The 24,531-nt window shown below is 42.5% G+C and overlaps 1 protein-coding gene across 1 annotated transcript in view; it reads left to right on the forward strand.

Moving 5' to 3' along the window:
* The first annotated feature begins 5,515 nt into the window (after positions 1-5,515).
* plch2a (phospholipase C, eta 2a) overlaps positions 5,516-24,531 on the forward strand; it is a 167,744-nt gene continuing 148,728 nt past the window's right edge. The window contains exons 1-2 of the mRNA XM_084068137.1: positions 5,516-5,695; positions 8,774-9,467. Of these exons, the coding sequence (XP_083924263.1) occupies positions 9,314-9,467 (154 nt within the window). The 5' untranslated portion in view covers positions 5,516-5,695; positions 8,774-9,313. The remainder of the gene's footprint in view (positions 5,696-8,773; positions 9,468-24,531) is intronic.

Genomic DNA, 24,531 nt, shown 5'->3' on the forward strand with positions numbered 1-24,531 from the left:
CTCATAAGCTCGAGGGACAGATGCTGGTGCACTGTAATTGGCTAGATAGTATCAGGATGCTTATCCCATAGCCTGGAAGGGCAATTGCTTTGTGATTTTCATTAGACAAAATTACATAGTTGTTGTTGAATGATTTGAAAGATATTCGAGAATTGAGCCAGAGGGCCTTGGCCTGCTGGTAGAGTGCACAAGAAATATGATGTTGATCGGCCTATAGTAGCATGTGAGATTAGCCACAGACAGAAAACACACACACACACACACACACACACACACACACACACACACACACACACACACACACACACACACACACACACACACACACACACACACACACACACACACACACACACACACACACACATACTGTATGTATTCATGTGTGTCCACATGAGTTGGCAGAGGTGCAACTCCTCATCCATGACGTAACCCAAGTCATGAATAGGGAGAATAACAATTATTAAAGCCATTGAGGTGCATAATTACATATTACAATATCTTCTCATAATGTGAATGAAATTAATGGCATGCTTGAACATGCCAAAACATTTGAGCCCACATAATGCCCTCTCTTTGAAGATGATGTTAAAGCCTTTTCTTTTCTATTTCGGCTCAGTTCATGAGCTGAATTTCAATCGGTAACATCTTGGTTAGGTTTGTAGTAAGCACACTCGCTGCTGGAGCCACCTGGTGACCCCATTTAGTCAGTATTTTAATATGTCATCAAGGGAATATCATTAACCTATGCAAAACTAAAAAGAAATACCAAACTCAGTGCCTTTATAACTTTGGAATATGCTTCCTGACCTTTCCAATGTTGCAGTTCATGTTCTCTTTTTCTCCAAACAATTATATATATTCTATGTGCATCCGCTTCTGAGTGTGTGTGACCTTTTCAGATGGGCTATGTTGACCATTCCATCTGCTAGATGGGTTCTTTCACCTATACTGTAGAAAGATGCATGCAATCTGACTTGGAAATTAGCACCAAGAAAACTTCCCCTTTGACTGTCAAATTGTGTGTGTTTGGCCATGGCTGAGATTCCAGTTGATCTCTTAGGTCTTGTCAAGTAATGTGATTAGCGAACAAGCAACAGACATGGCACGACATGCCTGATAGCGCTATTCTGTCTCTTATCTCTAAGCCAATCTGTCTGGGACAAATAAAACGTCTGTATAGGACACATAAAAGAGGAATAAATTAATGGTTCCATAAAAACAAATGAGCTGACTAAAGTTCCTGGCGTGGTTCTACAGGGGGCGGTACAAATCGACAATGCTAACGCTCAAGCCCTCAATACATTGATTTGTACACTCAGGAGTTTATGGTGTTGTCCACATTAAACGCATGGCCCCCCAACTCTCTGGCAGGCAGTTTATTCATCCTTAGCTAAGCCGGCCTTGCACAACAGTGGCTCAGCGCCCAGTCTACCCCACCCTTCCAGGTACAGTCTCACTCCCTCCCCATGCAGTCTCCTCAGACCTACCTTGGGCTTTGCTCTCACATGTCCTGTGTTTTCATTGACGACATGCTTGTCAGGAAAAACCCACGGTTGGAGGAAGCTCTTTCAAATGAACTTGTGCGCAGTGTCTACAAAGCCAAGGTGAGGGTTTTTGTGATGTGATGTGAAGCTGTGGGGAGGTGATGGGAGTTAGGTGTTTATGGATGGATTCAAACTAGTCAAAAGTCTCTGTCTCCCCCCCCCCCCCCCCCTCTCTCTCTCTCTCGCTCTCTCTCTCAATCTTTGTCCTTCTAATGAGCTAATATGTCTTATCTCCTTGCCCCATGTTTATGTCATTAGAACAACAGCAGGATAGCTTCACTCATTCTCAGTTATCTCATGATGCCTCATCCTGTTTTGATCTTAGCTGTAGACAAACTTCACTTATTGGTACAACTTCTGTGGGTGTGTGCGGTGTGTGCCATAAACACACACGTTTATGGCGTGTGTTTGGGTGCGTACCGTGCGTGCATGTGATCGTGTATGAGACTGTGGCTTTATGATACCACTATGGCAAAGATGCCTTTCAAACGCTAAACTGCTGCCGGGCCAGCTGTATCTCTTGGCCATTGCAGCAGTGAATGGGAGCCTGGTTTGATAGGGAAACCTTGCTTTTGTGGAGCAGGTATAGGCTTTCAGCCTCTTTGAGAGCGCTGTCAAGGGGGATTTTCGTGCAGTGAAACCCAGCACCATACCTGGGAAAAGGACCAGTGAGATTGAAAACAAGCTAACCCCACTGTGAAAGTGGGCCAGACTGCTCTTGAGCTTCTATTCTTGCGAGGACCAAGCTGTGTGTCGGAGAGGTTCAAGGGTTAGGCGGATGTTAGGAAGCATATGGTACTCACAACGCATAGAGTCGCAGTTTGTGTGTGCACGTGTCCTTGTTTGAGCAAAGAAATCCAGGCAATGCAATTTTTCCAATCCCTGTTTAAAGAGTTACAGTAGGCTTCCATTTCTCTCCAAAACATTCTTTAAAATGAGTAAACAACTACTATAATATAGACCCTGTGTGTTTAGCTGTAGAGAAGTGCTTTCTCCTCATGTATACACACAGTTCTCCTCCCTGTTATTGTTGTCCACTATAATAGCTAGTATCATGTAGCGTTAACTGCTAGCATGTGTGGCTAGCTCCACATTATCTGCTCTAGTGCCGCTGGCTATGGTGGCCCTCGAAAAGCTGTAAATCAAATCCAAAGCCATGTATTTAGTCGGGGATAACAGCCTCCAGGCATACCTCCTGAGTAGATGCCAGGAAACTGTGATTCAGTGCTTGTTTTGTGTACAGTCAATGGTTGATAAGGACGTAATGCACTAGTGCATGTGTCACTGAGCTGGCTGTTGTCAAATGGCAAGCTAGATAAACTGGTTATCCATAGCCTTTATGGGGTTATGATAAGGTGTGAGACCGTGAGGGATTAAAAAAAAGACAGCTCCCCATATCCGTTGTCGTTGCGTAATTATACCTTATGTAATTGACTGAAATTACAATGTGATAGAAATAAAAGCTCTTCTGGTCGCAACTGAACGGTATGTCATCACACTTGGTTCAATAATAAGTCAAATGCTGGCAACACCATATTCTACACCTGATAATGCATTTAGAAAACTAAACATCCCAACAAAACTAATAATTTAACAGGAATCACAGAATAAACAAAATAAACATGTCCAAAAAGGAGTAGGAAGAAGGTATGTATGTATATTTAGGCTATTGTTTATTTAGTTGATTTGTGGAAGCTTGTAATGCACAATTTAGTTGTGCGCCTTTGTCACTTGCCGAAAATAGCCGATCTACAAGCTCACAGTGCGTCACGTCTTGACGCGGTATAGCTTGTAGATCTGATATTTTTGGTTTTGAATCAGTTAAATCTGCCTAAATAGCAGCGGTTCTTCAGGATGCAGTGTATTCATTTGTGAAAAGCCTGTGTGTGTTATATGAGGCCCATTGTGTGTGGTGTGTCAGGGGAACCGTCATATTGAAGGTGGAGATGGCAGGAAGAAAGGACCAATTGTCTTGGTGTTCTTTGAGCGTTGGCCTGTAACATCTGGGCAACAAGATCCGTGCTCATAACAACTTAAACAAACATGTACATAAGAACAAGCACATGAGAGCACTATCACCTAAGAGAACAAACAAGACTTTCTGTATGTCTATCTTAGACACACACACACACACACACACACACACACACACACACACACACACACACACACACACACACACACACACACACACACACACACACACACACACACACTCACGTACAGTATCACTATGTTGTACATGTGATGATGTCAAAACCAAATTTTCCATAGAAATTGCAATTACCTGCTGACCCAGCCTAACCCGAGCCTTAACCTCTGCATTCTTAACCCTAATTCCTAAATGCCTAATTCAATCTAACCATAACCCCCCAAATGTTTTCCTATTAGGAACCTCAACTCTTCAACCTCAAAAAGTTTCTTAACCATACAAAGGATCTTTTCCCTCATACAATTGAGTCCCTAGAAGGTTGGTCAGGGACCTGATTCTACTATTCCTGTGGGGACACTTGGATCCCACAATCTATAGTAGTACCAGCACTCACACAGGTTAGCACCCCTGGCAGGTGCGTGCACAATGGGTCATGTGTTCGTTCACCACCTAGTCACAACAACACACACCAGTGCAAACCACCATCTAAAATACAGCACCTTTACCCCGGAGCCCTAACAATGACCTCACCGTTGATCATCCATAACCCAGCTGTCATCCTGGCTGCAGTTCGTTTCTCTGTAACAGTGTGCTGTACTGTGTTCAGCATACAGAATGACAGTTTAACAGCAGCTTGGTAAACTTCTGTGACCCTGTCTGTATACACCCTTTTTTCATTCATTTCATTCATGATGCAATTAATGAATGCAAACCTTGCCTATCCGGTCTCATTCACAGTTTAGTTGAGGAACGCGTCACATGACGTGAAACAGAGGTAAGGAACATGATCGTGCTTGAGCTCTCTAAGTGGGCGTCAACATTACACAAGTTAGCCTAAACTTTGAGTGCCTTCAGGTATCTTTTCGTTATTTCAACATAATTACACTTGATCATCGGCCCTTTCAACATCTCGCAGTTGTTGTTAGCAAAAGCACCCAGTGCACCATACAGATCGAAGCTTGTAGGATCGATAATGAAGAAAAACCCATAAAGGAAAAGCAGACTTGTACAGGCGTCTGTTTAAAGACAAATGGTTACACGTTAGGGAAGTGTATTCATCCGAAAAGTGCAGCTTTTCATAATTCCTTTTACTCAACCATCAGAAAGTTTGTTCACAAAGACCTTGAGATAGCTACAATATAATTTATTCATGAGATTTACTTTTATTGCAGCAATCCATTCATTGCTAAAGGTGTCCAATTTCTTATGCAGCCTAACAGATGTTTCTCAGCATTGTTCAACAATTTTCTTCAGTGATTTGTTAGAATACAATATGTTGGAGCCTGCATTGTGCCTCTATTGCACCCTGTTTAGGTTTTATTGTAATCAATTGTTGACTTGTGAGAGCTTTCATACAGTTGGCTGTATGGGTGATAAACTGTTGTGTGAGGCACACAGACTACAGTACAATAAAATACATATATCTGGGGGTGGTTCAGGCTGACAGCCAGAGGAACACTGAGTCATATTCTAGTTATTGGAAAGAGGTGAGGTGGCTGCTTTATTATGTCTCTCAATGAGGTAACACACCTTTCCAACTATCCTGCAGGAGTGTATGTATGAATGTGGCCTCACGTGCATGTCTGGGCCTGCTGCGCAGGCAATCTCTCTGACTGCCCGTGTTTCAGAAACAGATCTCGACACGTCCAACAACCCAGCCCACCATCCAGCCGAGGTTTACCTCCCATCACCCCCACCCACCCACCCCTCCTAACATGCTCATTGTTCACTCCTTGTAGAAGGGCGGCACATCTCAAACAACCTTTTGTTAAGGTAGATTTCTGAGGCGTTCAGAAAAGTATCTGGGGAAGGAGGAGAGAGGGAGAGAGAGGTAGGGGATATGCGATACAATCTATATGGATATACTGTATGATGCACGCAACCATAAAAGTCCTCAACTGTAAAAGGTGAGTTGGGGTCGCCGCCTAGTTGAGAGCCCTACACAGCTAAAGTCTACATGTTGCAACGATTAGATTGCTCTGAGGAATGTGGCAAGGTATGTAAACAATTGCTGTTTATGTGAAAGAGTTTATATTGATATTGAGGGATGTGATTATTTATGGTTACAGTGGCTGCACTTCAAGATGTTTTCATTCTAGATTTCTGTCTAAAATATAGCAGAATCTAGTGACAAAGTTTTGTGTTTCTTACTGAAGTATTTCTCATTAGTCTTTTAGGTCTTTAGTAATTAAAGGCCTTAATCTGTAATACAAAGAAATGAGTAGCCCCAACAGCAAAAATAAAGAAATATGCAGTGGCTAGATAGCATGTTTTTATTCTCTAGTTAATTTTTGTAAACATTGGAATACAACAGACATATTTACATTTATGATCGAGTATGAAAGTTCCTTAAAGGGATAGTTCACCCCCAAAATGACTTTTCATGGATATTCTTTTGTTTCTGTCGCATTCCTAAGCCAATAATTTGATGACCAGCGGACCGGTAGGCAGCGGTTCCAGTAGGAGACACAAAGGAGACTCTTTTGTGTCTCCTACCAGAACCGCTGCCGGTCATGAAATTATTGTCTTAGGAATGCGACAAAAACAAAAAATTCAAGTCTCCATGGGGTGACTAATCCATAGGGGAAAAAAAGTTTTGGGGTGAACTATCGCTTTAAGGACCCCTGGACCCCAGTTTGAAAACCACTGCCCTAAGGGTCACAACACACGCATGCACACACACACACATTCCATTCCTTTCCTCTCTCTGACGTTGCCTTCCTGAACAGGTTACTGTAGAGAGCAGGAGTTTCTGTAGTTTCTGAACCACACAGACAATTGTGAGATTATGCTGGCATACGTTTTGAGTAACTGTTACTTTTTGAGAGTCTCACTTTTGATGTGGTCACTTATCGGACCATATCTGATTAAAGGCCCAATGCACAAGTGCAAATCAACGTCATTCTATGTTTATGTGAAACCGAAACTCTGCTCACTAGTAATGTTGCGAGCTGTGCATTTCAGTAGCGTGAGGCGTGACCAATAGAGAGGCTAGCATTGTCTGCCAGCGTAGGGGTGAAATTCTATGCTATTTGAATACTTGAAAATGTCCACAGGACTTATGAATTGAGCCTTTAAGATTTTGACTTTTCTGGTTGCTTACCATCTAGTCAAGTGTGTCAACCACAAAATTGCAGTAAACCCGATTTGATTGTGGCTAGATATCTTAGATGTCTTTCTCTCTCTCTGCCCTTAAGCCATATACTGGAGCTCACTCATCCTCAACACATCTCTTGCTAAGATTTAAAATGAACCTACTTTTAATCTTCTGTGACGTAAAATAAAGTTATTGTACCGCAGAGTGTTTAGAGATGAGATTTGTTTTGCTCTCTCCTCTCTCTCATGATTTAGTCAGTGTGGTGAATTGAAACACTCTGTGGATCTGAACCAGAATGAGTCATATTATTTATATTCCAACTTCAGTTAGGTTTAATTTATTCAGATGGTTTGCTATAATCTTATTTTTTTTATTTTCACAGAAATGTTTTGCATATTTGTATATTTACTTTTGGCTGTAACCGGCAATGTTTTTCCACATTGCTGGGATAAATAAATAAATACATTAATTAATCATTTCATTTAACTGATAAATGTGGGCCGAGTTATATTGCCTACTTTCTTATCTTGTTTTTGTTTTCATAAATGTGTTAATTATTCTCTCTTACCAAAGCAAACATTATTTTTGAAGTCATTTTTCTCTCAGTGCAGTTTTTTCTTATACCTAGGCTATTTTAGCTTTGATTAATGAAAGGGCTTTATGCAATTATTTCAGTAGGTAAATGTGCCTAGTTATGATTCAGCTTAATGTCTGTCTGTCTGTCTGTCTGTCTGTCTGTCTGTCTGTCTGTCTGTCTCTCTCTCTCTCTCTCGCGCTCTCTCTGTAACCCTTGTCGTTTTGTGTGATTCTGTTCTTCTCTTTTTGGTATAAGGGCTTTTGGGGTTGGGGTGAGTTGGGATATCTTATTTCTCTTATCTCTTACATCACTGTAATCTACTTTTCAGTTTAAATGATTACATTGTAATAGAAAACAATAAATGTTATTCACAAACATAGCAATGGGTTTGGGATTTGCACACAACCTCAGGCCCCACACAATGGAGCACTCTGGGGGCACTGTGTGTGTGTGTGTGTGTGTGTGTGTGTGTGTGTGTGTGTGTGTGTGTGTGTGTGTGTGTGTGTGTGTGTGTGTGTGTGTGTGTGTGCGTGTGCGTGCGCGTGCGCGTGCGTGTGATACAGTATATTTGTGTACACAGGCACATTATACACAGCTGCATTTATAATGTATGATGTATGCATTTATGTGCATATTTATTTGTGGTTTAGGGCTGGGGTTGTGCACAAGCATGTGTCTCCTTTCATAATGTGCCTCACAGTCAGGTCTTAATCAGACTATGAAACCTTGTTCCGCTAACCCAAGCCCTGTATATTTTGTCTTACAACAAATAATGAAAATAGTCCATCCAGAAGCTAACAATGTCACATTACAATATAGATCTGCTACTTTCATTATTGAAAAAAGGAACATTTATGATGTTTGCCCAAAATATGGACACCAGGGTTAATGTGGTTAAATCAAAATGAATGACTCCATCTGTCTACAGCCCTTGTGGTCTCCTCACATGATATTTCTCGAATCTAGAAAGGGTTGACAGGCAGGCAGTTGCAGAACGTGAATTTAAATTAGGTTATGGTGTGGCACATGATTTCAGTTTGGCAAGTGTTAACGGATTGAAACAAGCTCAGCGGGTTCATCATGCAAAAAAGCTACGATCTGGGCATTAAAAATATAACACTCTTTGATATCTATGTAGGCGTGTTGTGAGACAGTAGCGACTTGACTGAATATGGAAGTTATTTATGCACTTTATCAAACCGCTTTCATCTGAAGATCCACTATAACATGCATGATGTGTATTGTATAATTAGTTCCCACAGGATGGTAAACTAACTGACCATGTGAGGGTTTATGGTTTATCTTTACATGTGACCAAATTGCTTTGCCCTTGTCCCTCCCCCTCTCTCTCTGTCTGTCTGTCTCTCTGTCTGTCCCCCTGTCTTTCTATCTATCTCCAGGTGACAGGTTGAGATTGTACTGCAGCTGTGACTCCCCTTCACTCTTGGCTCCTTGCCTGCCTTATGTTTATGTTTATCCTTTTCCTTGGAACGCGACCCAGAGCCACTTAGCGATCCACTGGCCTCATGCATGGGGTGACGGCACCAGACAGACGTCATTCATCCTAATCAGTTAAGCAGAAGCAACGACAAGAGGACCAGTCCCATGAGCCCTCCAGCTAAATACCACTTTTCGACATTAAGTCCAGGAACTTTTCCACTATCAATTTCGAATTTGGATATCTGTGTTCAGTGCTGTTCTCAGAAGAGCATCTAGGAAATGTTTTTTTTGGGAACTGTCTGAAAATGCTTTTGAATGAAAGCCTACATTTTCTGTCTTTTTTCTCAGTTTTTCTCTTCTTTTGATTAATTGCATTGGATTGTAAGGATTGTGGAGGTCTGCAGCTGCAAGTCCTCAAGAAGACTTCTACTTAAACTTTAAACTTCACACCTAGACACACCCATCCATCACGCTTTATCCGTTGCGCCACACATCTGGATATGGAATCAGCGGCAAGTAGGATTGCCATGGCTACTGACTCTCCTAACCCGTCGCTGAGGTCAAGGGTTACCGTGACGACGGACGGCGACTCCTTTGTGAGCACGGCCAGCCTCCCGTGCTGTCACTTCCTGTCGTCCAACGTCATCAATGTCGGTAAGTTTTCCCCACTTCTTGCCAACTGCGGTATCATCCACGACACCTGACCTCCTTGTGTGTGTGTGTGTGTGTGTGTGCATTCGTGTGCATGTGTGTGTGTGTGTGTGTGTGTGTGTGTGTGTGTGTGTGTGTGTGTGTGTGTGTGTGTGTGTGTGTGTGTGTGTGTGTGTGTGTGTGAGAGAACTGTGATTTTGGTTTATCATGCTGAAGGCAAGCCACTAGAACCGCGGAGAATGGTTGAAGCCTGGTGGCTAAATCTGGTATTGCAGGACTTCCGCATTTGGGACACTACTGCACATACTTCTATCGTCTGAAACGCTAGTGCGCCTGCTCTACTGGCTCCAAAATTGGAGCCAATCCAGGAAGTAGAGGTACTTCCCGGTGCTTCATGCGCTTGTGAGCAACTTTCATTGAAATTACTAAGTGGGGGCGGGGCCGTCCGCCCTCTAGATATATTATAACTATGGCTGAAGGGCAAGCTGAGATTGAATCACTGTGTGCATTTTCTGTCTCTGTGTACATATTGTTTTGTATGTGTATGTTCACGTGCGAGCATTTGCGCATCTGTATGCCTGTTTGTGTTTCATTCTGGACATAAGAAACAATGATTTCGTGGGAGGTTGGAACATTCAAACTAATCCATATATTGGACTAGTGTCTTGTGTTTAGCAGCAAGGAGACGATTCTTTCAATGGCAGATAAATGTGTATCTTGTGTCTGTGTGTGTTCTCTTTATTTCTTGTGTATGTGTGTTTGGGTTGTTTGACGTAAAACATGCTTGTTTGTGTTGTTAGATGTGTGTAAAGGGAGAGAACTTGAAAAAGACTGCAAGGTCGAAACGTCGTATTTGCTGCTGTGAATAAAATTGGAGCATTCAAAAGTGAGTTAGGAGCCCACCTCTTGTTTTTCATGATTATGTTTTTGCAGTCTGGCTGAGCACCAAAAAACAGAGGATGTGCGTTATTTGTTCTTTGAGAGAGTGAGAGAAGGACACTCAAAATGCAAACATATAGATGCATCGAGAGGATAGAGACAGGAAGAGAGAGTGAGATAGAGATATTTAGAGAAGAGAGAGAGATACAGTATGGAGAGACAAAGAGGGAGAGAGAGAAATAGTTTGCTCCCAGTCCCTTGATCCTACACATTCAGGGTAATGCCTTATTTATCATTCATTTTACGATAGTGTCAAGTGTAAAAAAATAGCAGCTCTACAAGCTCACAACGTGTGGCATCCGTGATGCGCTTTGAGCTTTTAGATCTGCCATTTTACGGGACACGCGGCACCATCGTACAACGAAGTATAAATCAGACTTTATGTGCCAATAAATACAAACCTTCTCTGTTACAATATCTTGTTTCTCGTCTGGAGTGGCTTGTAGCACCTGGCGTGGCTTTCTATTCCCACCATTGTGTTGCTTTGTTGAAAGCCAAATGATATCGTTGTTCCAGACAACGAGCGTAAAAGAGAAGGGGGTTGTTTACCAGTTGTTTAACCGTGATGAACTGTCACTTCATCATGTCAGGCTGATGTGAGAATTAAGCATGAACTAACACTGTGAGAAGACGCATAAACAAAGTAGTGAACCATTCCCAGCAGTCATTCCCACACACCCAGGTCGATGTTATTCTGTTTATCATAGTCTGTCCACACTCTGTGCATTTGATCCGAGCGCTGCCTCTGCAGGCGACCTCCAATGACTCCCCACAGCATGCTCTTCTGCTGCTTTAGTTTCAGTCAGCGGGGGGTTGTTGGCCGTCAAATCATTATTCATTGGTCTCGTTGTTGTCATGCTGGTTCTGTCTGTTGCACTCCTGAGTCAGAAGACCTGTTGCATGGAAGTGCACTGGGGTATACAGTAGTACCACTATATCTACTGAGTAGTCTGCATTATATACAGTAGTATGTACTGATGGGAAAACACCTATTAAAATGGATAAGGTAGCTTCTACAACGTCCGTTTTACCTAGACTGGTGTAACTTTTCAAAGGAGCCGTAAAAGTAATAATGGCCAAATAATTTCAGGGCTGTGGTCAAGCCAAATAAACAGGCTTTTCGTGCCACCGAGGCCGAGCTGCGTGTTGGGGAAATCATAAAATGACTGCAAATGTCTAGAAGTTTCAGTGGCCATGATTGTCTGAATCGAGCTGAATCCAGGTAGCGCCAAGGTAATGAGAAATAATGAAGTCCGCACAGTAGATGTGTGTAGATTTAAAAGAAGCTCCCAGTCAAGGCTTTATTAACGTTTCGACACAAGGCCTTCTTCAGAATGAGGAACAGGATAATCACAACACTCCTTATGTGGCAACACCCCAATCAGTGCTGGGCTGAGATGATCACACAAGTGCAATCAATGTGCAATTAAAAAACAGCCCATATTAGGACCAAACTATCACAGGATTACAATATTATAATATCAAGAAACATAAATCAGCAAAGTACAAAATACAAAACCAACATTTGTATGCAAAAAGCATTTTGATATACAAAAGATCAATACGAAGATTATAAGACAGTGAGCAATTAGAACCATAAATGGTGGTCAATTCAGGTAGGCTAAAACCATGACCCACATGTTGGGATGTTGGGCTGTGATACGGTCACAAAAGCAGGTGGAGACTATCTGAAACACAGGCAAAAGGGGAACCATTAATAGACAGCAAAAATGACAGGTTACAAGAATGGTCTGATATCGAGGGCTTCAAATGCCTCTCTCTTGAGAAGTAGTGTGTTAATGTCACCTCCTCTAGGGGGCAATTTGACCTGTTCAATGCCCCCTGGGTTCCTAAAGTATTTGGTTCTGATATCACTCCTCTGAGATTCTTGTTTTAATGCTCTCAAGTCCTTTCCCACATTAGTTATTTAGTGCCAAGTTAATGCCTGTGCTTTATTTATGAAAAAAACAAGGCATATGCTACTTTTTAGGCTGCTTAAAAGTAAAACTTTTCTGTTGAATTTCAGCTTTTTCTTTACATTCTTTCCACTGTCAGATAAGAGTCATCTAAGGAATGAGACTGCTAGTGCGATAAAGAAACTGCTGTCATGGAAGTTAACTCATTATAGACATCTGAGGGCCTTTTTAATATTTTTTATAGAGAACATAATCATACAGTGTGTACCTGAAAAGGTCACAAAAACTTGAACAAAACTAGAACAAATGAATGATCTAAAATAGGCTTGCGAATATTGGCATTGTTTGTATTTCTGCTTTAGTAGATCATTAGATATTAGATCAAAAACAGAGAGAAACAGAGGGCAGAGTGGGCACTGACAAACCCGGTACATCATGATTAACTGAGGTACACATGGAAGCTGATTGAACCACAAGGGCAGGCAGATAGATAGATAAATATGAATAGATAGTCTGATTTGAGAGACCTGTACGCTGAGAGAAAGGAAAACACAGTAAGACTGATGAAAGAGCTATAAATCCCAGTGTATTGCACTCTTAGGAAAGGTCATTCTGTTCCTCAGACAATGTGTCACCTCCCTGGGATTCACAATCTGATTAAAAAGCCCAGAAAAAATAGATTGAGATCCAGCTGAGATCTAACCCCGTTTGACTGAGTATACAATAGATGGGTCAATTCCAAGCTGTCTTTGGGATAATGATTGCTGGAGCTGTCCTTCTGCGGCACAATAATTGCCTTAACCCTCATCTGTTCTGTGCATTCAAGGTTCATTCGCCCTTCAAGGACAATGTAAACCAAGGACTCTTGCTGAAGTGTACGCGTCTTCACATCTTGTCCAACAAAGATCTGTCTTCTCAGCTTGCCAGGAGGGTTTTTTGATTAGATGTGGTTCTGGTTCACAGTGGTGGAAAAACACCGTAATTTGCCTTCAGGGAAGGCTATACCCAGGTCCTTTCTCTAAATAAGATATTTCACAAAACAAAGCAAAATGAATAGGAGATGCTACAGTAAATACAACACAAACAGCCGTGGCACTCACCACAGCAAACCAATTGTGTTTCTAGTATTTAACAACTTTCAACCTGCCATCCCTATTTTGGCCATGTGATTATAAGCACAAATTAAATTGATTAAAAATTAATAAAAGAAGGGGTTTAAAAAATAATATTTTATAAATGATCTTAAGTGGTTAAGTTCATTTTTCTTCCTCCAACAAAAAGGGAAATGGGGCATTGTGTAATAACACCCTTCACTATATTAGTGTCACTTTTGGTTCAAGAAGACTGCTAATAATTGTTTGTTAGCAGCGCACTGATAAATAGAGCCTCCACAAGTGTAAAATACATGCTGAGAGATAATAAGATCAGCTTGTGGAAGGGAACAAAGAGGGATGCATCTTGCAGAGATTCCTCGAATGAAGGCTGCTGCTTTGAACATTGTAAGTGCAGAGAAAACCCATAGATAAAGTATGTCAGTCTAGCTCTACAAACGGTTCTCAGCTTTACAATTTGGAGGCAAATCAGTCACCAGGAATGATTGGGTTGAATTAAAGGCTGTAGCCCAATGGGCACGTTTAGTCTTCTTCCCACGGCACTGACTGGCCCAGTCCTGGGCATTTAGACAATGGCAAATTCAGGACACTCATGGACGAACTAAAAAGGCGCCTGTGAAAGTGAGCGTTATTAGGCAAAATATAGCCACACAAATCGTCGTTGTTATGACGCCATGTTAAATAACTAAATGGCCACACTACTGTGCTGTGTGGGCTGCCATGTATTTATCCTTCCAACATGTCCTAATGATCACATTCCAAAAGCCAATTACCTTTGTTTTGTGGACCCTTTCACATACCACATCCTGGATGTACATCAGGCCTTCAGTATACTCCATGATCTGCACAGATGGGTATTATGGGTAATTTCTCAGATGACGGCAGGCGGATCGCAGCATTGCTGGCGGCAGCGATTTGATTATCCCTGTCTGCAATTTAAAATCATATGCCATGATGGTGCTTTGGAGGTTTGTGGAAAGTCAGACAGTGTTTTAGATTTGTTACCACCTTTCTACTCAAACCGATGGAATTGTTTTAGAGCACGTACTGCAGTCAGATCTGAACCCCGGATGATGGTCAGTCAATTATTGGTCTGCTCTAGGCTATGTTTTCTTTCTCCTGTCCCTCCCCAAAAATAGGATTTGTTGATAAACATGTGTTTCAAAATTCAGACAAAGAAGTATACAGACGCGCGCGCGCGCGCGCACACACACACACACACACACACACACACACACACACACACACACACACACACACACACACACACACACACACACACACACACACACACACACACACAGTCACACACACACAGCTCTTTTTGTTACTAGTGTTACTACTTCTATGTACTTGTTCTCTACCCTTGCCTGTGTCTTTGTTTCCATCCTTACTGCAGTGCTAATGATGAATGCATTTCCATGAATTTATATCTAGCTCCTAATAAAGGCACCTCACAACTTAAGTGTACTACAGTTTTTTGTTTCTAGTTATTTTTTATTTACTATTATCACTATTGTCACTTTGTTGTTCCCTCTCATAGGGTGGCCAGGTTAATCTACAGTCCCCCGCTGACTCATACCATATTCCATTGCCAGTTTCTATGGCAGCCCAGCCAGTCAGAGATGACAGGACAAGTTCTTATGCTAACAGCAGAGCCCTGTGAGGTTACACTATTTGATGTATTTACACAAGACTGCCATGGTCACCTGCCTTGCAAGGAGATGATAAAAAAAAAACAGAGAAGTTTAACTTTCCTAGATTTGCCTTACCTGCGTGAAAGGATGGCCCATTTAGGATGTACAGTCCTTGATTTACCTCATCATAGGAAGAATGGCGAAAGTAGCCGATCTACAAGCTCACAACACATAAAAATTGGACACTTGTGAGCTTGTAGATCTGCTATTTTCACCATTTAAACATCTTTGTAATTGTTTTGATATTTTGAGTATGTTTTTGTAACTTTTCCCCTTATAATAGATACTGACATGCTGAAAATAGGGATGCCAGATTGAAAGTGGCTAACTGTCAAGAACATGCTGCAGGTCTTGCTTTGTGCCAAGCTTTACCTAGCTGATGGCTGCTCAGATGCGCTCATAGGGGAGCAGTTAGGGGTTAAGTGTCTTGTTCAGGGACACTTCAACATGTATGCTGAATGTATTGATATTCTTGCTTTTTAACATAAAAAAGAAAAGAATGATTTGAATGGGTTGCAGTGCTCTTTAACCAATAAAATTACTTTTTCCCCCACAACAGGAGCAATACATCTTGTCTGGCAACCTGGCCTAAAACGTAGGCAATGATATTTTTTGTCTGTCAAACTCTAATGTAGATGGATAGATAGACCTTTATTGATCCTGCGAGGGAAATTACGTTGTCATAGCAGCACTGCAATATGAAACACAGGACAGACACAATGTGGAGTAGAGAGACACATCTAAGCTTCCAGAGTATGTGTGTTGCTGCCACGATTGACTGCAAAACAATGTTGTTGTTGTTGTTGTTGTTGTTGTTGTTGTTGTTGTTGTTGTTGTTGTACAGAGACAACAAACATTTTAGAACATTTCACCCAAACACCAGTCAACTGGCTAGTATACTAGACACATTTCCCAGCCACAGTGAACACTTATCAGCTTTTGGATGCTGTTTCCTATCCCACCCTTTCAGCAAGCCTCCAGTCATTTGGCAATATCACCTAGGGCCCTACCAACAACACCCACCCCGGAATTCAGCGGCGTGTTCAAACATGGCGCTGTCTGGCGTTCCAGGCGGATGTAGGGGATGAATTGTGTGGGAACGAAGGGGAAAAGCAGAATGGGAGGGAGGGCAGGAGGGCCAGTGCAGACAGATGTTTGAAGTGGGCTGGAAAACAACTCGACGTGTTTACCCAGAGAGCCCCGGACCCTCAAATTTAGCAGCACCTGCAGACTGCTGCAGCCCGCCGAGGCAATTAGAAGCCATCTGTTAAAACCCCAGACTCACTCTGTGAGCCTGCGTAGTACACACAGCAAAGGTGGGGGGGGAGGTGACTGCTGGGAAAGTGAGCTAGGAACTGTGTTTATGTGCGTGTGTTTTCATGTTCCATCCTGTGCGTCCCGTGGGAGGAGGTGTGACAGATGGAAAGATGGAGAAATTGAGAGTGAGGTAGAAAGGAAGACTGCAGAGATGAACTGGAATCAGAGACAGAGAGCAATCTTGGACCTAATGTGAAACAGGTGTTGAAAAGGGCTACAGATTTCATTCATCTGCCACGGTAACTGCAATTCTCTGCATACTCCTTTTTGTATACAAATAACCTGTTAATTCAGAACATAATTATAATATAATAATAATTAGTCCCCTTTAGTTGTTTTGGGGTCACTGTACATACGTGAAAGTTGTCCTCTGCATTTAAGCCATCTTAAATGTTGGATGGATGTGGATGTTATCAATACAGCGACTAGGGAGCAGTTTGGGGTCTTGCTCAGGCACACTTCGACACATTGACTGGGCAGGCCGGCGGGCAAACGGGCGACCTTCTGATTATTAGACAGCTTCTCTCTACCCACTCAGCTACAGCCTGGTACACGACTTTCAATATTTTTTTCAGAAAATGCATTCAATCCTCTGAAAAAATCTATTCAAGTATAAATCTATAGTTTACATTACTGGCCACTATATACATGTGACCAGAAGGGGGCAGTGCAGCTCTCCCCAGTGACCCCTCCCACCTCCCCTTCCCCTCGCCCCTCAACCAAGACTGTGAAGAAAGAAGAGTGACCCTAGATGCTCCTGGAGTCCACATCCCTGGCTTAGAGTCTGATGTAATGGTGCTATCAATATTATTTTCCACACCTTGGAGAGAAAAGTAATTAAGTGTGCCAGCTCTCTGCTTTTCAATATATTTTCTAGGACACTTTACCTGAGGGATATGGCTTTTCTCTCTTCCTTAGTCAAACTTAAGGGACCCTGGGTTAATGAGCTGGTTTACCGCTTGTTTACTGTATTGTGTCGGGAAGAGAATGTCTTTGCGGGCCGGAGACAGGGAGAGAATTTCTTAAGAGACCTTTTGATGAGGTAATATTGAGATACATTATGCAATTATGTTCTTGTTGCCTCTAAGAGAATTTTAGAGACACACAGGGGGAGAGTGTGTGTATGTGTGTTTGTTTGTATTTTATGACACTTAGTTTGTGCTGAGAATGACAGCTTAGGTAATTAAGGCAAAGTATTGGTTTGTTTGTATTTTATGACACTTAGTTTGTACTGAGAATGACAGCTTAGATAATTAAGGCAAAGTATTGGTGTGCGTGCGTGTGTGCGTGCGTGCGTGCGTGCGTACGTGCGTGTGTGCGTGTGTGCGTGTGTGCGTGTGTGCGTGTGTGTGTGTGTGTGTGTGTGTGTGTGTGTGTGTGTGTGTATGAGATGTGCGTGGGACAGTGACAGATGGCTAAAGCCCATAATATTGTATGCCAACTGCTCAAATAATTTGCGTCTTTCTCTCACTCTCTGCTTTGTGAAAACATGGACGGACATCAAAGAATTCCAGTGGGGCATGTTTACGTGTAAGCACTCATCTGCTCTTGCCTGTCATCAGAAAATGCCACCTTCCAGTTCATAGATTACAGCATCTATATGTGTAAGCCATCTTTATACTATGTGTGGTGTGTCCAGTATTTCTTCACATAAAAAATACTTAAAAAGCAGTGTAAATAGCATATCTATGCATGGTTAATCTCTCTCTCTCATTATTTATCTGAGGCAATTAGCGGCTATAGCACCTCTGGCTAGCACCAGCAGAAGTGCCATCATTTACCAACTGCTGCACACAAGGCCTTAATGTTGTAGCATGCTGTAATAGCTAATATCATTCTGTTAACAGATACAACGGGGTGGGGGGACATTCCCACCGAAGCAAGAGAGGAACAGATGATAAAAACAATATCATTCAGTTGAATGGGAGAGAACCAGAGAGAGGTGGGGCAGGGTATACAAATGGAAGATTCTGAAAGAGAGAGAGAGAGAGAGGGAGAGGTGTGTAAGGATTATGTTCACATCACGTGTGTGTCGCTATTGTGGTTGGAGGCAAGTTGTGTGAGTGTTTTTGCATTTATGTGTGTATTTGTATGGAGGCATTATGCAGCATTGTCTCCTCGAAAGCAACACTGTATCACACACACTCTCATAAGAAGGAGGACCATGCTGGCTTTTACAGATGCTAGCTACGTGCTCGGAAATGCACCAGTGCCAAGACCGACATGCCATGTTAAGCCAAAAGCAGGTTACTACGAATCTCTGGCATTTTAGATATAGCCATTATTTTATACTTTGGCTATTCAAAAATAGCAGATCTACAAGCTCATAGCGCTATGAGCTTGTAGATCAGCTTTTTCTTTTTTTAACCGTGAACATTTGTGCAAATCTTTGAATATATATCTTTTAAAGCGAGGGGGGGAGTCGGCGGCCAAATACATATCATTTTGGGGGTCCCTGACATGAAAACGTTTGAGCACATATAGCAACATACGTTTTTCAGAAACCTGTTAGGATTTAAAAGACATTTGTAGATGCATTCCCGGATTGAATAGGATGGAACTATAATGGCTATAATGGCTCAGACCTATACTGTGATGTGTCTTGTGTGTACATTCAGCTCATGACCTGAGTTGCATAGCATTCCATCACTTTTTCTTGGGCATCCCGCTAGTCAAGTGGTTAGGGCGCGTACCACATGGGTGCAATGCTCTGATCAGAGAGTCCCTGATTTGATTCCTGGCCACCCGGACCATTTGCTGAATGTCTTCCCCCTACTCTCTCCGCATTTCCTGTCTCTCTCCACTATTGCTATCTATAAATGCTCCCAAAATATTGAAAAAGAAAAAAAGGGAAGAAATACATTATTTTAAAAATATGTTGTGTTGGAGAATCACCCATACAGTATACTTTATTAGAATCTCAGAGCTACCGGTCAGAAATTGAAGCAAAGCGACTTCAGTGACAGATAGTGCTGCTCGTGTGGGAGACATGGGCTCAAATCCAAGTGGTCATGCTTGATTTCTACAGTGCCGCACACTGGCGTGGCGTGGCGAAAATAACAGATCTACAAGCTCACAATGCATGTCATCTTGATGCGTTGTGAGCTTGTAGGTCTGCTATTTTCGTCCCCTGACATTATTACAACGAAGTATAAATCAGGGGTTACATTGGCGGGGAAAGAAGTCATACCAGTGTTGTGTCTCTTTGGTATTCCACTCCATCCTGTCCTTTGACACCTGACAGTCGTGTTATAATAGATTCCAGGCTATTAATATGCTAAGTCCCTGCCTGCCCATATCTACTGTACCTACCATGGCTCATTACAATATTTAGATTGAATGGATGACATATGAAACAATGGCACAGCTTGCATTAATGTCACTGCAAAGATAAAGAGAAGAGTGGGAAGAGAGAGTCTTGATGGGAAAAGTATGTATGTGCGTGCGTGTGTACGTGCAGTATTCCTGTATGGATATTTGCATTTGTATGCATATGCATATGCATATGCGTGTGTGTGTGTGTGTGTGTGTGTGTGTGTGTGTGTGTGTGTGTGTGTGTGTGTGTGTGTGTGTGTGTGTGTGTGTGTGTGTGTGTGTGTGTGTGTGTGTGTGTGTGTGTGTGTGTGTGTGTGTGTGTGTGTGTGTGTTTGCGTGTACAGACAAACATAGCTGCCAACACAGATGTACACACATATGCATGTACTGTAGACGCGCGCACACACACACACACACACACACACACACACACACACACACACACACACACACACACACACACACACACACACACACACACACACACACACACACACACACACACACACGCACACACACGCACACACACATGCACACTCAAAAGAAACCCTAATGGACCATAGCCATTTTCTAAGTCTGCACCAAGGCCATGGATCCTAATTGCAGATTGCAGATGAAGGAGCGGGTGAAGAACAGAAGGAACGTGTGAACATGACAGAGGGATGGGGGGGGAGTATGTAAGCAAGGGGGAAGAAGAGAAAAACAACCAAAGGAAATGGGAGGAAGGTGGCAGAGACGCCACAAAGGCAAGTGAAGAAGACGCAAAGTATGATGCATTGTACAAGAGAGAGAGAGAGAGAGAGAGAGAGAGAGAGAGAGAGAGAGAGAGAGAGAGAGAGAGAGAGAGAGAGAGAGAGAGAGAGAGAGAGAGAGAGAGAGAGAGAGAGAGAGAGAGAGAGAGAGAGAGAGAGAGAGAGAGAGAGAGAGAGAGAGAGAGAGAGAGAGAGAGAGAGAGAGAGAGAGAGGCATGGTAGAAAGAAAGGGAAGCACAGATGAGAGATTGCAGGGATAGGAAAAAAAATAAAAGCAAATGTACAAAGGGAGGAGGAGGAGGCAGCCATAAAGCAAGAGAGGCGAGACGTACAGTAGAGGAAGACGAAGAGGAAGAGGAGAGGAGCGAGGGAGGGAGGGAGTGCAGGGCGTGCAGAGCGAGCCTTCTGTCTGCAGTGTTCACCTCCGGGCTCACAGAGGACGAGAAGTGTCTGCAACTGGAGCACACGGCGAAATCCATTTGTCCTCAGTTGCACCACAGGCTTTATGTGCCCTAGGTTAACCCATTCAATCCGGGAACGCATCTACAAATGTCTTCTAAATCCTAACAGTTTTCTGAATAAACGTATGTTGCTATATCAGTGGCTCTCAAACTTTTTCATGTCAAGGACCCCCAAAATTATATGTATTTGGCCGCAGATTTTGTTCCAGGGACCCCCAGAAGCAAAGATTTGAGTTAAAATGTTCCCTTAAAAAATATATATATTCATAGTTTTGCAAAAAAAAAAATCACATTTTTTCAAAAACAGCAGCTATGAGCTTGTATATCTGCTATTTTTGAATAGCCAAAGTATAAGTTAATGGTTATAGCTAAAATCTAAAATTACACAGATGCGTTCCCGGTCTTAATGCATTAATGGGTCCGCACACCGTAAAATCCTCAGTGTTCAAATGGAACCCTTATGGATCCATTTCGTCCCATTTGTAGAGTTACAGACCTGTAAGGGTCCATTGTGGGGTCCACACAGGAGTTTACTGTGCGTTACACACTTTAGCTTCCGCTAATGTGTGTGTGTGTGTGTGTGTGTGTGTGTGTGTGTGTGTGTGTGTGTGTGTGTGTGTGTGTGTGTGTGTGTGTGTGTGTGTGTGTGTGTGTGTGTGTGTGTGTGTGTGTGTGTGTGTGTGTGTGTGTGTGTGTGTGTGTGTGTGTGTGTGTGTGTGTGTGTGTGTGCGCGCGCGCGTGCGTGCGTGCGTGCGCTCGCGCGAGCGTGCTGTTGCTGTTCTTTCCAATTATTCTTGCAAGATGCTGAAAAATCCTGCACAGAGTTTCTTGCTCGTTTCACTTCCCCAAGGGGCCCTTGGGGGCCAAATAAGAGCTTAACTGTTCCCCCATCTATCTGTCCTCCTATCCCTCCATCCTTCCATCTGTCAGTAGAGAGCAAAAGAACACACACAGAGTCAAACTGAAACTCAGCATAGCACAGGACGACACCATCAATCACAGTGCGTTTATCAGATTTATTGAATGAAAAACAACAAGGAAATGAAAGGAAACCAATGAAGCGAGGGACTTCAGCTGAGTCTTCGATGCCACCACGATCTGGGGAAGCTTCGTAGGGAGTTAGCAGTAGCTCCTGGCCAGGATAAATCCCCCCAGGGCCTTAACCCATTCAATCGGGGAACACATCTACAAATGTCTTCTAAATTCTAACAGTTTTCAGAAACTATATGCTATATCAATGGTGCTCAAACTTTTTCATGTCAATGTATTTGGTCTGAGACCCTAAACTCAAAATATTTTGTTCCATGTACCCCCCAGAAGCAAAGATTTGAGTTAAAAATGTTTGCTTTAAAAAATAAACGTCCATAGATTTGCAAAAAAAAAATAAGAATTTACAAAAATAGCAGATCTACAAGCATGAGCTTGTATATCTGCTATTTTTAAGTAGCCAAAGTATAAAATAATGGTTATGGCTAAAATCTAAAATGACACCGATGTGTTCCCGGATTGAATGGGTTAAGGAAGGGAAAGAGAAAAGAAAAGAAGAAATAAGGAGAGTAGTAGATAGTGCGTGCGTGCGTGCGTGCGTTTACAGGTGAACGGAAGTGAGGTGTGGAGGTGTGGTCCTGTTCCTGACATTCTGTTGAAAAGCTCCTATTTCAGAACCGTTCACCAAATATGGCATCATTTATTACTGGTTATGTGCAGCCATTATGGTGAACCTGTCTGAAAGGACAGAGTATTCGCACGCACGCACGCACGCACGCACGCACGCACGCACGCACGCACATATACACACACACACACACACACACACACACACACACACACACACACACACACACACACACACACACACACACACACACACACACACCCTCACATGGATGCGTGGTCCTTACTGATAACATTCATCAGGTCCCATCTGCTCTCGCTGATAAGCTCCATGGATGGTGCCTGTGTGTGCTGGTGCGTGTGCCTGTGCGTGTGCCTGTGCCTGTGCCTGTGCCTGTGCCTGTGCCTGTGCCTGTGCCTGTGCCTGTGCCTGTGCCTGTGCCTGTGCCTGTGCCTGTGCCTGTGCCTGCATGTGCCTGTGCCTGTGCGTGTGTGTGTGTGTGTGGTCCAGTCTGAATTCAGTGCACATTTGTCTCATTGAATTAGTTGTTCAGAGTGACAACGCTACGCTTCCAGCTCATCCATTACAATTAGTAGACATAGACATCAGAGAAATGAGAAATCTGAGAGATGAGACCTCCCATCGTAAAAAAAGAGAAACTTTACATTTGCATTTGAATTAAAAGTTCCACTCTCATCTAGCAGCACAAAACAAAAGGAAGCATATCTCAGGCAAAATAAATTTAATTTGCTGCCAATGCAAATCAACTGAGGTGACTCTCACAGCCAAAGAATGAGAAAGAGAGCGAGGGAGAGAGAGAGAGAGTATGATTGAGGTTGAATAAGAAATTCAATGAATGACGCGTGATGCTAGAAATTTGTTTGCAGACTCAAAAAGATGTGCATTTGTATGTGTTGTTGTGTGTGCACATGTGCAAAGGCTCAAAGTTGTTTTCCACTTCGCTTAACAAATCAATGCGTTAATGCATTCTATCTGGTCGCCTGATCACAGCGTTCGTAAATGAAACTGAAAAGGTGCGTTCAGTAGAGCGCAAATCTCTGCCGGGTGGCATGCCCTATTAATAATAGCGACTTTGCGTATACAGTGAAATTTCGACATACAGCCATGAACGACTTAGAGTTAGCATGGCATGCGATTAGTTCTACACAGTCTCTACTATCTTCGTCCCTCTCTCTCTCTCATACAGATTCATTGGGCCCGATTCACTAAGCAATTTACGCCCCGTATGTTTTACGTACCCGCATTTACGAAAATTCCTACGTTAGGTGTTTGATTCACTAATCTTTATCTGTCGGTGATTTTTGCGGGAGGTTCGCTCTTTCTCAAGTCTGCTCGGAGGCTGACTTACATGGAACCAAAGCTTGCGTATGTCATTACAATGCCTAATTCTTCATGAAAAATCAATTACAACATTGCCAAACCTCAAAATAAATATTTATGTGCCCAACATTTGTCAACACACCTCAAAAAAGAAAGAAAAAAGGTGAATCGGGCCCAATCATTGTCTACATCACTCCATCTTTTTCTCTGCTTTATCTGGCACTCTGTGAAAGGGGTAAAGACATGACAGCTCTGACTGAATTTGCATGGACATTAAGACTCGAGTAATTTGTTTTTTTTTGGGGTAAGTTGTCACGTTTCTATAGGAATATTTTGGTGTCAATCCAACGTTGGCTGACACCGGCGAATTTGCATGTCTCCGATTGGCTCGTTACTACAGATGTAACAAGCTACACCAGATGCGTGCTTTTGCCTGATCTGCTGCCTGATCTAAAGCACTTTTTTTTTGTTTCCTCATAAAAAAGTCAACCTTTCATCAATTAAAAACAATTCCAAAATGTTTCAGAAATGTTTAATAAATAGTAACATTAAAAAAAATTGAATAATTGCCATAAATACATTTAAAAAAACGTTTAAGAAGT

The sequence above is a fragment of the Gymnoscopelus microlampas genome, assembly GCF_963454915.1.
Source record: "Gymnoscopelus microlampas genome assembly, chromosome: 10".
NCBI lineage: Eukaryota > Metazoa > Chordata > Actinopteri > Myctophiformes > Myctophidae > Gymnoscopelus > Gymnoscopelus microlampas.